General features: G+C 67.3%; 2 protein-coding genes across 5 annotated transcripts; one reads left to right on the top strand and one right to left on the bottom strand.

The window, feature by feature from the left end:
* The first annotated feature begins 51 nt into the window (after positions 1 to 51).
* Positions 52 to 6,097, top strand: ILK (integrin linked kinase). 3 transcript variants are annotated; one of them, XM_082781710.1, is made up of 13 exons: positions 52 to 278; positions 1,508 to 1,607; positions 2,589 to 2,754; positions 2,969 to 3,064; positions 3,217 to 3,313; positions 3,426 to 3,509; positions 3,670 to 3,755; positions 4,052 to 4,161; positions 4,362 to 4,489; positions 4,725 to 4,846; positions 4,918 to 5,017; positions 5,107 to 5,237; positions 5,441 to 6,097. In XM_082781710.1, exons 2-13 carry the CDS (start codon positions 1,519 to 1,521, stop codon positions 5,588 to 5,590), a joined length of 1,359 nt encoding a protein of 452 aa, XP_082637836.1. In that variant the 5' UTR covers positions 52 to 278; positions 1,508 to 1,518; the 3' UTR covers positions 5,591 to 6,097. The 3 variants fall into 3 exon arrangements, with proteins under 3 accessions (XP_082637836.1, XP_082637838.1, XP_082637837.1); XM_082781712.1 differs by lacking the exon at positions 52 to 278 and adding an exon at positions 464 to 485; XM_082781711.1 differs by lacking the exon at positions 52 to 278 and adding an exon at positions 1,092 to 1,373.
* A 1,338-nt stretch (positions 6,098 to 7,435) lies between these two features.
* TPP1 (tripeptidyl peptidase 1) lies at positions 7,436 to 14,245 on the bottom strand. Of its 2 annotated transcripts, XR_014319180.1 has the most exons (15): positions 14,024 to 14,245; positions 13,834 to 13,926; positions 13,626 to 13,765; positions 13,398 to 13,548; positions 12,773 to 12,894; positions 12,032 to 12,231; positions 11,617 to 11,815; positions 10,294 to 10,482; positions 10,080 to 10,152; positions 9,721 to 9,841; positions 9,456 to 9,614; positions 9,248 to 9,385; positions 7,790 to 7,947; positions 7,656 to 7,720; positions 7,436 to 7,512 (listed from the first exon to the last, which is right to left on the bottom strand). XR_014319180.1 is itself a non-coding variant. In XM_082781693.1 (13 exons), exons 1-13 carry the CDS (start codon positions 14,032 to 14,034, stop codon positions 8,617 to 8,619), a joined length of 1,737 nt encoding a protein of 578 aa, XP_082637819.1. In that variant the 5' UTR covers positions 14,035 to 14,245; the 3' UTR covers positions 8,568 to 8,616. The 2 variants fall into 2 exon arrangements, 1 of the variants encoding a protein (XP_082637819.1); XM_082781693.1 differs by lacking the exons at positions 7,436 to 7,512; positions 7,656 to 7,720; positions 7,790 to 7,947 and adding an exon at positions 8,568 to 8,757.
* Positions 14,246 to 14,481: the final 236 nt, after the last annotated feature.

Below are 14,481 nucleotides of genomic sequence, written 5' to 3'. Positions count from 1 at the left end.
CAGTTAGCCCCGCCCCTGCCCGGTTGGCCCCGCCCCCGCCCGGTGCCCGCTCCCGGTGCCCCCCCCCAGGCCCCTCCCGGTGCCGCCGCCCGCAGCTCCCCGCCCGGCGCTCCCGGCGCTCGCTCCCGTCCCGGCGCCGTGCGCCCGGAGCGGCCCCGCCGCGGGGTCTCGGTGCGGGCCGGCGGCTGCCCGGCAGGGGGCGCTGGCGGCGGCCCGGGGCGGAGCCCACGCGCTGTCCCGCGCCCGCCGACCGCCGCCCAGCGCCGCCGCCGGAGCCGGTAAGGGCGGCCGGGCCGGGCGGGGGCCGGGCCGCAACGGGAGGGGGCCGGGCGGGGCCGCGGGTGGGCCCGGGCGGGGTCGGGCCGGGCCGGGGCAGAGCGGGGCCGGGGCGGGGCGGGGGGGTCCGGCCCGGGGCGGGAGGCGCCGGGGGGGGGCGCTGCCTCCGGTCCGCCGCGGGGCTCGTTCTGCGGGGCCGGGGCTGCGGGGTACGAGCGGGACCCCGGCAGCCGGCGCCGGGCACGGGTCTGGGGCCCGGTCCGACGAGCAGCGGGGGCGGCGGCGCGGGGCCGGGAACCGCGGGCGGAGCGCCGGGAGCGAGGGGCCCGGCGGGGTGCGGGGAGCCCCGGGCCGGGCGGGGCGGGGCCGGGCCGGGGGGGGCGCCGCAGCCCCGGGACGAGCAGGGCCCCGGGACCGGGAGGAGGGAGGACGGCGGCGGCGGGGTGCGGGCGGGGATGGGGCGACCCCGGGGGCCCTTCCGGGGGTGGGCGAGGACCCGGCCGGGGCAGCGCCGCCCGCTGCGGGCAGCCCCTGGGAGCCGCGGGACCGGGGCTCCCCGCAGCCCCTGGGATGCGCTGCCCGCACCGCGGCCCCTCGGGGGGCCTGGCCTCGGGGACGGTCCCCAGCCCCGGGGGCTGCCCGCAGCAGGGCCCCGCACTCCCCCTGTGCCTGCCGCTGCCACGGGACTCGCCGGGGGCAGCCCCAGGTCCCCGCTTGGTGCCCCGGCTGCTCCCTGCCCAGCTCGGGACAGCGGTGTCCGGTCGTTAGGGGGATGTGAGGGAGCGAGGGGGTCCCCCAGGGTGATGCTGTGCTGAGCTCAGCCAGGCCTGGCTGGGAGCAGGGGGACGAGGGTTCTGTGGAGCTGCGGGACCCATGCGGGGCGGTGCTGGACCTCCTCCAGCTCTGCTCCCCCCGCAGGAGATGCGGGCACCGGGGCTGCCTGGGCTCGCAGATAAGCCCGTGGATGCTGAACCCGCTTCCTGCGAGCGGCACCCGTGACGTTGGAGTCAGCCGTGAGCTTCCCCTTTGGCTGCGCATCCAGCTCCGTCCCCAGTCTTCGTCAGCCCTGTAGCTTTCCTCGGGACTGCCCAGGAGGGGTGCGAGCTCCTGTCCTTAGCCCCCAGGGGGCAGAGGGGCTGTGGGAAGCAACATCTGGGTGCCAGGGCTGGGCAGACGCAGAGAGCCCTGCGCTGCAGCAGGGCGCCGTGCCCTTACAAACCCCTCTCTGCAGCAAGAGCCGCGATGGACGACATCTTCACGCAGTGCCGAGAGGGCAACGCGGTGGCCGTGCGCCTCTGGCTGGACAACACCGAGAACGACCTCAACCAGGGGTGAGCAGGGGGGACCTGTGCCGGGGCTGCCCAGGCCCAAGGGCGCTGGAGCAGCTCCGCACTCGTTTCCGCTCCGTGTCCAGGGGAGGGGGTGGGATTCGGCTCCTCCCCGCCGGGAGGAAGTTACCGCATCGCAGAGGCATGAGGGCTGCACATCCTCCGGCCGCTTCCTCGGCCACTGCCGCTCCCAGCCGCAGGCCGGGGGTGCTGGGGAGACCCCCACTGCCCCAGGGTGGCTGCTGCGTCTGGGTGACCGCATCCCCCGTCCCCAGCCACGACCTTGTGCCAGCCCTGCCCGTGGTGCCCTGGGGCAGCTCCTGCGGGGCCGTGTGGCCCCGAGCACTGCCCGCCCGCTGGGTGAAGGCCCAGTGCAGCCGTCTGTCCCACGGCAGCACCTCTGCTGAACTCCTCCTGGGAAGAGGGGCCTTTCTGTGCCCTTAGGCTGCGTCTCACAGCCACTCCCAGTGGATCCCAGGCACACATCCCAGACTGGGATGTCCTGGAGGAGCTGGGGTCACTTGCTGGGGCATATGGGCTCCATCTGGCTGTGCTGGGGTACCTCTGTCCTGTGGGGACAGGGACTGGGGGGGGGAAGGCGGGCTCTGGTCATCTCTGGCTGCTCTGCCCCGCCGGAGCTGGTGGCGGTGGGGATGCAGCGTCCCCGCCTGCCAGGCCCTAGTCTCCTTTTAAGGCCTGGCTGGAGCCTCCTCCCTTACTTGGCCAGGCATGGCTGCGAGCAGATGGGGGGGGAGGTGGAGGCTGGGGGGAGCCAGCCCTTGCCAGCCTCTCGATGATTTAACCCTGAGGAAGATGGGACTTGGCGGGGGCCCTCCTGGGGACGGGGCAGGGCAGGAGTGCTGCTGGGGCTGTCCCGCTTGCAGCGTGCTGCAGGCCTGCAGGGCTCTGCCCTGCCTGCCCAGTCGGGAGCTCGCAACCATGCGCTGTGGCTGCCTGGCAGAACCCTCACTGCCCTCTCTTCAGGGATGACCATGGCTTCAGTCCCCTGCACTGGGCCTGCCGCGAGGGCCGCTCCAATGTGGTCGACATGCTCATCATGCGGGGAGCACGCATCAACGTCATGAACCGTGGCGATGACACCCCGCTGCACCTGGCTGCCAGCCACGGCCACCGTGACATTGTGCAGAAGGTACCGGCCTCCCCAGGCCCTGCCCTGCCCCTGCCCCGCCATCCCCACACCCGCTGGGACCTGGAGCAGCCTTCCCCACGAAGCCCCTGTCCAGCCTCAGCCCCCTCCCGGCAGCTGTGCTGTGCTGTGGAGGCATTGCTGCCCTGCCCCAGGACGAGGTGTGGGGTGGAAGGGACCCGCTCCAGGTTTACCAGCGCTGTCTTCCTGCCCCCAGCTGATCCAGTTCAAAGCAGACATTAATGCCGTGAACGAGCATGGCAACACCCCTCTGCACTACGCCTGCTTCTGGGGACATGACCAGGTGGCAGAGGTGAGCAGCAGCACCTGGACACAGGCAGGAAGGGGTCCAGGGCAAGGAGGGGGCATGGAGAGGGAGAGGAGGGGTGAGGGAGGAGTCTGGGTGCATAGGCAGAGGCTGAGAAGAGGACAGCGACAGCAGGTACTCATTTTTTCCTCCCTCAGGACCTAGTGGGCAACGGGGCCTTGGTCAGCATCGCAAACAAATACGGTGAGACACCCACTGATAAAGCCAAGACGCCGCTACGGGATGTCTTGAAAGGTAGGGGGCTCCCATCCAGTCCCTAGGACCTGCCTCTGGCTCCTGCTGCAGCTCCTGTGCTCAGCACCCGCAGGATCCTGCTTGTGCTGCCCAACGCCTCATCTCTCTCCAGAGCGTGCCGAGAAGCTGGGCCAGAGCCTGACCAAGATCCCCTACAAGGACACCTTCTGGAAGGGCACGACCCGCACACGGCCCCGTAAGGACAGAGCCTTCCCTAGTGGGGCGTGCTGATCCGTGGGGGCACGGCTCTCTGTGGCAGTGCCTGGACCATGCTGGTACTGCTGCCCTCTGTGGCCCAAGGGAGCAGCAGGAGGAAGGTCCCACAGCCACGGGCTGAGCCTCTCCTTTTCTTACAGGAAACGGGACCCTCAACAAACTTGCTGGAATAGACTTCAAACAACTGAGCTTGAGCCAAAAACTCAATGAGAACCAGTCGGGAGAGGTACGTAGGTTGTTACCTCCCTAGGACAAGCAGCTGCACCCCAGCCCCTGGCTGGCTGTGTAGGGCAGAACCGGGGCACAACTGCTCAGGGGGCTTCCAAGCCTGAGCACGGGGACAGCCCACACAGGGGGCACCTGCCCAGGTTTCCTTACATACTTTGTCACACTCACTGCACATCACAGCGGGCGTGTTGGTTCTAGGAGATCTGTGGGTCCCACAGCCCTGCATGAAGAACCAGCAGGTGCTCAGGGACCGCGTACCCCTCACAGTGACAGTGTCCCCCTGTCTGTCTGCAGCTGTGGAAAGGACGCTGGCAAGGCAACGACATTGTCATCAAAATGCTGAAAATCCGGGACTGGACAACTCGGAAGAGTCGAGACTTCAATGAGGAGTACCCGAAGCTGCGGTGAGTGCCAGCATCGTTTCCCAAGCAGCCAAGGTCTTTGAGGGTGGGCATCATCCCCAGTGGGGCGGGAGATAGGCAGGGGAGAGCAGAGAGCAGAGGCTGGTGGGTGTGAGGAGCCCCCAGGAAGATGGAGCAGAGCAAGGCAGGAGCCAGGGGCGTGGGTAGCACCCCTGGTTTCAGGGCTGTCACTTCTCTTGCAGGATCTTCTCTCACCCCAACGTGCTGCCGGTGCTGGGTGCCTGCCAGTCCCCCCCAGCACCTCACCCCATTGTCATCAGCCACTGGATGCCCTATGGATCCCTCTACAACGTATTACACGAGGGGACAAGTGAGTGCTGATGGGGGTGACAGAGCTGGGGCAGAGACTAGTCCCACTGTCCTTGGGGAGCTGCTTCTCCGTACGTTTGGGGCAGCAGCAGGGACCCTTCCTGGGCATGGGAGGAGTTTGGTCTGCAGCCCGCGTGCCTTCCATACACTCAGTCCAAGCACTGGCATTGCCACTCCCTGCCCACATGTGCAGCACCCCTTCCTCAGTGACCCTGATGCCACCTCCTTCCCTGCAGACTTCGTGGTGGACCAGATGCAGGCGGTGAAATTTGCCTTTGACATTGCACGAGGCATGGCCTTCCTGCATACGCTGGAGCCTCTCATCCCACGCCACCACCTCAACAGCCGCAGCATCATGGTGAGTGCCAGTGCTGAACACCCCTGCAGACGGGGATGTGTGGGCTGCTATAACCCTCGCTCTCTCCTCAGATCGACGAGGACATGACTGCGAGGATCAGCATGGCTGATGTGAAGTTCTCCTTCCAGTGCCCAGGGAGGATGTATGCACCAGCCTGGGTGGCACCAGAAGGTGAGTGCCGGGTAGTCAGGCCCCTCCTGATGCTTGCCCCTTTCCTCACCCTCTGCTCTGATGAGCCTCCTGTGCTGGATTCCCTGCAGCCTTGCAGAAGAAGCCTGAGGAAATTAACAGGCGCTCAGCTGACATGTGGAGCTTCGCAGTGCTGCTGTGGGAGCTGGTGACCCGCGAGGTGCCATTTGCAGACTTGTCCAACATGGAGATAGGCATGAAGGTGAGGAAAGGGCTGGTTAAATTGCACCAGTCCAAACCAGATCAGCCAGGGCATAACTGGGCTTACAGCCACCAGCAGGGATGAGGAGGCAGGGCCCAACAGAGGCGAGCCTGGCAGCACTCTGCCCTGAGGTACCCATACAACTGTCAAAGGCAGGGCTCGGTCTGAATTTCTGATCCTGCTCTGCTCTGCTTTGCTTCCAGGTGGCACTGGAGGGGCTACGTCCAACCATCCCACCCGGCATCTCCCCACACATCTGTAAGCTGATGAAGATCTGCATGAATGAGGACCCAGCCAAGCGTCCAAAGTTTGACATGATAGTGCCCATCCTGGAGAAGATGCAGGACAAGTAGAGGGAGGTGCCTCCCAGCCACCCGATGCTGCCATGCTCCCTTCCCCGCCACCCCCAAGTGCCTTTAACCCCAGAGCCAAGGCGGAGCAGGGACTGCCCCTCCCCCTGAGCCAGCCACGGACACGGTACAGACAACGCTGCCTTCCCTGGAGCCACTCTGCAGGCTTTGGGCTCTGTAGAACCAATCTATGGCAGCACCTCCACCCTCCCTGGCAGCTGTGGGCAGACTGAGTGGGGGGCCTGGCCCAGGGCACCGAGTGTGGCTGGGCTCTGCTGCCCACGAGGCCGGGCTGCGCTGCACAGCCACCCTGCCCTCCCTGGCCCAGAGCAGCTCACCCCCCCAGACAATGCCCAGCCCTGGTGCTCGTCCCTGCTAAGGACAGTGGGGTGAAGCTTGCCTGTTTGCGCCCAGCACCACCCCAGCTTCGCGCTTCACTTTTTATCGTTTCCATCCAGGCCACATGGAAAAGCCGCCAGCATCTGAAATAAACATTTGTTATGAAAACTGCCTGCTGGCAGAGGGGTGCGTACTTGTGCAGGCTGTTGTGTAAGGGGGGGGGCATTGAGGCAAGGGTTGCCTAGCAGTCTGCAGAGCCCTAGGCCCTGCAGCTGCTCCCACGTCAAATCTCCTCTGGTGCTGGGGCAAGATGAGACTGGCTACAGCTGCAGTAGCATCCATGCAGGTCCCTGAGCATTCTGCTTAAGAAAGAAGAGCAGCGCTAGGGAGAAAGAAATGAAGAGGGTTGGGTACATCTATTCCCACCATGCCTGATTCCCTGCAGTGCCTCGGCTGAGCCCTCCAGGAAAGGTGCAGCTGGAGTCTCTCTCTTTGCTGTATCCCACAGCCAGCAGCTCTCTGCATCAGCTTCCAAAGGCACAGGACCAACTTCTGTTGGTGCAGTAAGAGAAGCTCTTGCAGGCCAGACAACACTGTTTCACTTACTGCAGGCAGGGCATTAGCATATGGGCATGAAACAAGGTGTCTTTCCAAAAAAAAAAAAGAAAAGACTACCGAGCTGTTTAATGGCACAGAAGCAACCCTAAAAAAAGTTCCCAGAGACAATTCCTCAGTCTTTATGTGAAGTAATGTGGCTTTTTCACATTGATGCCGTATTCCGCGAGTGCTGGTGTCAGGTCCTCCATGGTCAGCGTGTACTTCTTATCCTGAAGGGACAATGAGTAACATCAGTCACAGCAAGGACAACTTCTGCTGCCAGGCATTCCTCAGACTCTTGTTGGTTTACGATTTTTCTCCTACAAGCTGTGGCAACCTGTACCTGCACAGTTCCCAGAAGCAGCGACAGAACAGTGGCTGGGGCATTGACCAGCATTTAACTACTGTAGGTTTCATGTGCTTTGCGCCCAGTTTCAGAGAAACATGCTGAGCATTACCCAACGCTATGAAGATGAATTACATGGCTGTCATGAAGCCCCTGAACCACAAATAGATAGTGAATGTGAAAATTCCCCAAAACTATTTTCTCCACACTTCCTCCCTACACACCAGTCTGGTCCCTGTCAGAGCAGGCGGCAGGGCTAGGTGGCCCTCAGTCTGACCACGCACAGCTACCTGCACATTTCTGCAGGGCCTTCAGGGCATGCCCTGTGCATTCCACTGCCTGCCTCCTCTTCTCAGCAGAGTCCCTTCCCAACAGCAGAGCCCTTACTCATCAGTACACGTTGACCTTTTGGGGGCAGGAGTCAAAGATGTTTACAACAGCCACATTTGATGGAAGAACGTTTAGATCCTGCAGCCGCAGGAGAGGATGCTCTCCCTCACCCGTGCAGCCGTTCCCACTTCCTCTCACCTTGCTCTTATTGCGGGAGCTGCCTGAGGCTGTTCCCTTCATCTTGCAGTGCTGCAGCGCATCGTTGGCAATGTCAGAAATAAACTTCTGTGCGGCCAGGGAGATCAAACGGATGCTACCACGCAGGAAAGGAGAAGCGACAACATCAGATGAAGAGCACCGTGCACCGCGGGGACGAGGGGACTCCTGCAGGGCCCCCCGGCCATCCAACCCCACAGGGGTCCCCAGGGCCACACCACCGCACCCCCCACCACTCACATGCGCGGGTCGGAGGCCTCGAAGCCCGCTCTGTTGAGGTAATAGCCGGTGACGGCGTCCGGGATCTGCGCGGGAGAGAGGTCAGCAGCCCGGCCGCCCGCTGCCCGCCCCCGCCCCGCCGGCCTCCCGCGTACCGTGGGCGTGTAGTCCTCCAGCTGCATCAGGAAGTCCACGAGCGGCGTGGTGGACACCACCGGCTTCACGTCCCCGTTGGCGGCGCTGGGCGGCACGTACACGCCGTTGGACATCGCCCCCTCGGACGGGGCCGCGGCCACGGCCGCCGACACGGGCGCTGCGGGCAGAGGCACTCAGACACCGCCGCCCCCACCCGGGGCTGCCCCGCGGCTGCGGACGGGGCCGCGCTCACCGGAACCGGGGGGGGGAGCCGAGGGGGAACCGTCCGGCAGCCGCGGCCCGGCCCCGCACCCCCGCCCGCCCCCCGCCGAGCCCCAGCCCCGCTCCCCCTTGGCCCCTTGGCCCCGGCCGCTCCACCCCTCCCCCCCGCGCTCACCCGGTCCCCTCCCGGCGGCCGCGCCGCCCTCAGCTCCCCGCGCCGCGCCGCCCACCGCGCCCGGGGGCGCCCCCGGGACGCCGCTGCCGCCCGCGGCCGGGCTGGGCTTGTTGTCGGCGGCGGGGGCGGGCGCGGGGGCGGGCGGCGCCGGGGCGGCCGGGGCCGCGGGCGCGGGGTCGGCCTCGGCGCTGCCGCTCATCGCCCGCCGCCGAGCGACGCCGGCCGCCTTCAGCCCCGCGCCTGCGCGCGGCGCGCCGCCCCATTGGCCCCGCCGCCCCACCGGCCCCGCCGCCCGCTCTCCCCATTGGCCCCGCCGCCCCGCCGGCCCCGCCCCCGCCGCTCCCCATTGGCCCCGCGCCCCCTGGCGGCGCACACAGACAGGCAGACGCGCTCGGAGGGGCCGCGCCGCTGCCGCGGGGCCTTTACTGGAGCCGCCCCGCCCCGCCCCCCTCAGGCCTCGAGCAGGGCGCGCAGCAGGCGGGGGAAGTTGGGGGTGCCCCAGCCGGTGACCGGGTCCCAGGCGGGGCCGGCGCAGAAGCCCTGTCCCTGCACCGCGCCGTCCAGGCAGGAGAGGTGGCAGCCCTGCGTCACCTGCGGGGGGGGTCAGGGCGGGCACCGCGACCGCGCACCCGGGGTCCCCGCCCCACGGGGACAGCCCGGCCCCCAGCACCACCGACCCCCCCTCCCCCGAGCCCCCCCCCGCCCCCGGGCACGGCCCCAGCGCCGCCCTGCCCCGTGCCTCACGGCACCCCCTCAGCGCCCCCCCGCACACCCCCAACACCCCGTCCCCCCCATCCCTCCCCTGTCCTCCCCATCCCCCCCCGTCTCCCCCATCCCCCTCTGTCCTCCCCCGACCCCCCCATCCTCCCAACCCCTCTGTCCTCTCCCATCCCCTCCCAACCTCCCCCCATCCCCCCAACTCTCCCCCATCCCCCTCCCATCCGCCCCCAACCCCCCCATTCCCCCCCCGTCCTCCCCATTCCCCCCAGACCCCCGTGCCCCCCCCCCCATCCCCTCCACCCCTTCCCCTCTTTCCCCCCCATTCCCCCCCTTTGCCCCCATTCCCCCCCGCCCCGCTCACATCGTAGAGGGCCTCCCCGTGGCCGCGCTCCCGCAGCTGGTAGAGCGCGGGGTTGACGAAGCCGAGGGGCCCCTGGCCGCGCTGCAGCCGCCGGTCGTTGACGAGCGCCAGCATGCCCGCCACCACCGGCGTGGACGCCTGCGGGAGGCAGCGCCCGGCTCAGCCCCGGGCCGCCGGCACCGCGCGCGGGGCCCCGCCCGCCCCGTACCGAGGTGCCCGACACCCAGGGCAGCGGCACGCGGTTCGTCACCACCCAGTAGTTGTCCGAGAGCGCGGCCAGGTCGGGGTAGGCGCGGCCGCTGCTGTTGTAGTAGGAGCTGGGGGGCAGCTTGGCAGCCGAGCGCAGGAAGCTCCTCACCGCCGCGGCCTGGGGACACAGCGGAGGGAAGGGCTCCGGCACGACCCGACCCCGGCCCCCGGCCCCGGCCGCCCGCGGTGCCCCCACCCAGCCCCGCGCAACTGCGGCCCCGCACCTGGTAATCGGGCATGGGGAAGACGTTGCTGAAGCCCCCGCCGCTGATGTAGTCCGTCACCTCCGCGGTCACCAGGAAGGGGTTCTTGAAGGACGTCCCACCCACGGTGGTCACGTAGGGGCTGTGGGACAGGCAGGCTTTGGGGGCAAGCACACAGCAGCCCCGCCAGGAGCTGCTCAGCCCCCACCTCAAGGCCTGCCACCTTCCACCCCATCCCACCACGCGGCTGTCCTGAGCCCCCACAGTGCTCACGAACAGCATTTGCAGCAGCCCAGCTGCAGGCCAAGGTGGAAGAGCAGACAGCAACTCCTGGCATCAGCCAGGTCAGTGCAGACCCTCACAGACCACCCCATGGTTACCTCGAGGCTGGGAAGCTGGGCCGGAAAGTGTGGTTCCCCCCTGGCACTCTCCTGCAACCAGCACCATCATCACCTGACAGCAGAAACGGGTGAGGTGGTGGCCCACAGGCTGCCCCCCGGGCAGGGGGAAAGTTCCTGCCTCCCAGCGGGGTCCTGGCAGCAGCCCGTGCACCCACCCCACGCACAGCCACGTCACCCCAACAGCACCACACACCCGAGGCAAACAGCACAGTCAGGCCACGGGCAGCCGCCTTCATGAACTCCACGTTCACACGCTGCAGGTAGGCCGACGACAGGCTGTCCTCATCATCCCCATAGCTGACGGAGTGCACCCACGGCAGCGATGACATGTTGCTGAGCAGCAGCAGCCAGGCCAGGAAGGGCTCCTGGCTTTCATGCCGCCCTGCAGAGACAAAGGGGCTGGTCCAGTGGAGTGGCAGGAGCTACCCTGCCTCAGCAGCACCAGCAGGAGCTGGAGGTCCTGCCGGCCCCTATCCCTGCCTGCAGAGCACAGACATGCAGCACGGAGCATCTGAACACTTGTGAGCTCCTGCTGGTAGCAGGGGCGATGGCAGCACGGCTGACAGCAGGGATGGCTAGCTCTGCCCATGGCTCTGGTCAAAGCGTGGTACCCACGGCATGATGCCTGCGTTCACTCACTCCTCTGAACACCTTCCGCAGGGCTGTAGCCACCCTCAGCTCCAGGCAGTGACAAAGCCCAAGGCTCAGCCAAGCTCTGGGCCCTCTACCCTTAACCACATACCCCAGAGCAGCAGGACGCCAGTTCACCTCCCCCTGCCCAGGTCCCTTCCTGCTTCTCTCCATGCAGCAAGGAGTGCAAGGCCTCGGCAACTCCTGCTGCCTCACAGCGGCCCAGAGGGGTCTCTCTGCCCCCTTCCCACACCACAGGCACCGCACACGTGGAAGCCAAAGCCAAGCAGCTTTCATTGGTAGACTTCACCACCAGGACGACAGAGCCAGCAGTCCTAAGTGTGCTCTGTCTCCAGCCAGGCAGCTTCTGATCTGGACAGATCACACTTTATCCCGCAGTGTAGCAGCTATTTTTGTGCAGGCTGGTTTGCAACCTATATTCCTCAAACTGCCTCACTCTCCTTTATCCACTCTACTGGCAGATTCACTGGCAAGAGATCATCTCTCTCTCTGTGGGAAGGCAGCATAGTGAGATGACTGCTTTACACAGGGCATGGAAGTCCTTGTTGCAGGATGCTGTGGATGCTATAAGTTCATGTGTCTAAAAGCAGCTATAGAAATCAAGATGAATCCCCTGACAGCCCTGAAACCAGCTCCAGCTCTGGAAGCCCACATGCTACATGCCCACAGCAGCTGTGAAAGCACTGTACTGCACCCAGTGTGCCCCTGTGATGGGTACCAGACGGATTGAATGCAGCTCATTACGTGCCTGGCAGAGAGCAAGCACTTCCCTAAAGAGCAGCCTGATGTGTCAGTGCCACAGCAAGCGGGATGCACGGAAGTGGTCACAGGGCAGAGCAGACCAAGTCTGGCACGGGATCAGTACCTGCATTGCTGAAGACCCACGTGGAAATGTTGGCACCCGTGCTCATGATGTATTCCACGTCCAGGCTGGCCTCCAGCCCAGCCTTGCCCCAGCCCTGGTGCCCAACAACTTGGTCGACCTTGGAGTGGTGGGCAAAGCTGCTGCCAAAGAGCTGCATGAACTCAGCCAGGTCAGCCTGGTGGAAGTACTGTTCCAAGAACTGGGGGGGACAAGGAGGGACACTAAGATTTCTTTCCCAACTTGGAAAGTTGGCTCAGCATGCGTGTGAAATGCCAGCCCCACGGTGCTCCCACAGCTGCGGAAGCCTCCCTGCAGCGTCCTGGAAGACCAGACCAGCCAAGTGCTGGAGGAGCCCCAAGGCGCCGCACTCCCAGGCCTGCAGGCCTCTGCCCCCATCAGCTTTGGGAGCAGTTACCTGGGCGCAGGCCTGGCTGTTGTTTGGCAGCAGCCCAACGTCTCCTCCCGTCATGTTGTATCTCTTCCGAATGACGGACGGCGTCACCCCGAGGTGGAAAGCCGCTCTCTGTCCATGGGGCTGTCCTGGCTCTGCTTGCTCCTTGGCCCAGGCTCTGCTGACCACGTTCCTCTCCGCAGGGAACCGATGCAGGCCACCCACTGATGCGCACGTAAGGAGAAGCAGCAGGTGCCAGGGCCTGGTGCTCTGGCAGGACTCAGCAATAGCCCCCTGCTCCCCCTCCCTGCCCGCAGGGACACACCTGACCAGAGACCGCACCTTTGGGTGCCTCCCCAGTCCCCAGAGGTGCTCCCAGACTGCTCAGCTCCATTACCCCACTGCTGAGCCACTGTCACCACTTGACACCCCCGCTCTCATTGTGCAATGACTGTGGTTTCCTCATGTGAGGAGCGTTCCCACCCCAGAGGCGGCTGCACACCCACAGACACCCACACGCACAGCACTGAGCACGCAGGGCCGAGAGCACTATTAAAAAAAACACAGACTTTGGACGCTGCCTGCCCAGACCCTGGGCACAGATCTCAGTAGGGTCCAGGGCAGCTGAGACCATGGGCAGAGGGCCGGCCACACCATCCTCTGAGGTGCTGAGGTGGCCCCTCCTGGCTGGGCAATGTTCGACCTCGCACCTGTACCTGAGGCAGCACAAGCTCTGGGCATCCTGAACCCCTATGCATACCGTACCGAAGTCAACATGCTCAGCCAGATCCTTAGGGATGGTGTAAGGCAGCGGGGAGCGCACAACGCTGCGCTGGTCCTTCAGGTACCGGTGGAATTCAGCCCCAGGCAAGAGGCGCTCCGCCGTGCTGCAACACAGGGACAGCCCCCCACACAGGGGCTCACGCCACAACCGCTGCCAGCCTGGCCACCCGTGCCCACTCCCTGCTTCCCCTTTGCACCCCGCTTGCTGCCGGGAGGAGACAGGGACGAGCGCCCCTTCCTATCGGCACAGCCGACCTTATGAAGCAAAGAGCACTCTGCACCTCACCCACTGTGTGTGTACTGCGACCCCAAAAGCAGGCAAGAGGAGGCGTGGGCTGGCCTGAGCACTTATCACATGTGCGCACCTGGCCCCCAATGTTCCAAGGCATTGGGCTGCAGCTCCCCCAGCACCAGGGCTGCACGGCAGCAGCCAGCTCTTGGCCACAGAGCGCCCACAGCCCACGCAGAAGCGGGGCTCAGCCTCCAGCCACTCGCCTGCCATGGGGGCCAGGGGACATCCCAGCCCGCAGGGCCGGGTCTGGCTTCTCCCATCTTCGCAGGCAAGGCACAGCCACCGCAGCAGGGCCCGGCGCTGCCCGGGGCTCACCTGGCGGGCATGTGGCACTGCAGGAAATCGAGGGTGGCGACGCTGCTGCAGCTCTCCACGCCGTGCCCCCGCAGCCACTTCAGCACCGTCATCAGCGTGGCGGGCGATGGCTGGACAAGGTCCCGCAGCTGCTCCAGGGACAGGAACCGGCCTGCGGGCACACGGCGGGCTCAGGGCACCCTGCCCGGGGGCCGGGCACACGGCGGGCCTGGGGCGCGGGGCCGTTACCGTATCGCGGCGAGCGCGGGTCCGACACGGCGCGGACGAGGCGGGCGAGGCGCGCCCTGCCCTGCTGCCGGAGCGCCAGCGTCAGCTGCACGTCGTGCTCGGGGCTCACGCGGCCGGCGGGGGCCCAGCCGGGGGGCGGGCTGCGGGCGGGCCGTGAGCGCCGGGCACCGGGCACCGGGCCCCGCGCCCCGGCCGAGCCCCCACCTACCGGCACGGCTGGTCCCGCTCCGGGGCCACCCCCGCGGCGCAGCAGCTCCAGGCGGCCGCGCACAGGCACAGCACGGCGGGCAGCGCCCCGCACCTGCGGCGGGGCCGTCAGTGCCGGGCGGCCGCGGAGCCCCGCCGCGACGGGGAGCCCCGGGGCCGCCCCCCCGCCCCCGGCCCCGCGCCCCCGTTACCGCCGCGCCATCCCGCCGCTGCGCCCGGTCACGTGTGCGGCGCGGGGCGCGTGACGGCCGCTCACGTGGGGAGGCCGCCGCCGGGGGGGCGGGGCCGGGGGCGGGCTCTGGGCGCGGTCCCGGGGCCGGTGCCGGTCCCGGGGCCCTGCCCCCCGTCGCGGGCCGCCCTCAGGGTCCCGCGGGGCCGCCGCGGAGGCGGCTCGGGGCCGGTCCCTGGGCGCGGGCGGCGGCGGCGGCGGCTGCCTCGGGCCGGGCCCGTGCGGGGCGGGCGGGTCCCGGCTGCGGGCTCCGTGCGGGGCGGGGGCGGGGGGCTCTGGGGGGGGCGCGGCCGGAACGGGACGGGCCCTGCCCAGCACCCGGGGCCGGGCCGCTGGCGGGGGGGGTCGGGGCCCCCCGGGAGTGCCGGAGCCCCGCTGCAGGGACGGGGCTGGAGGCGGGGCGCGGGGCAGGAGCGGGCC

This window comes from Aythya marila, assembly GCF_965140915.1.
Source record: "Aythya marila genome assembly, chromosome: 1".
NCBI lineage: Eukaryota > Metazoa > Chordata > Aves > Anseriformes > Anatidae > Aythya > Aythya marila.
The sequence above is the reverse complement of the archived record's forward strand: the minus strand, read 5'-3'. Positions and strand labels throughout refer to the sequence as shown.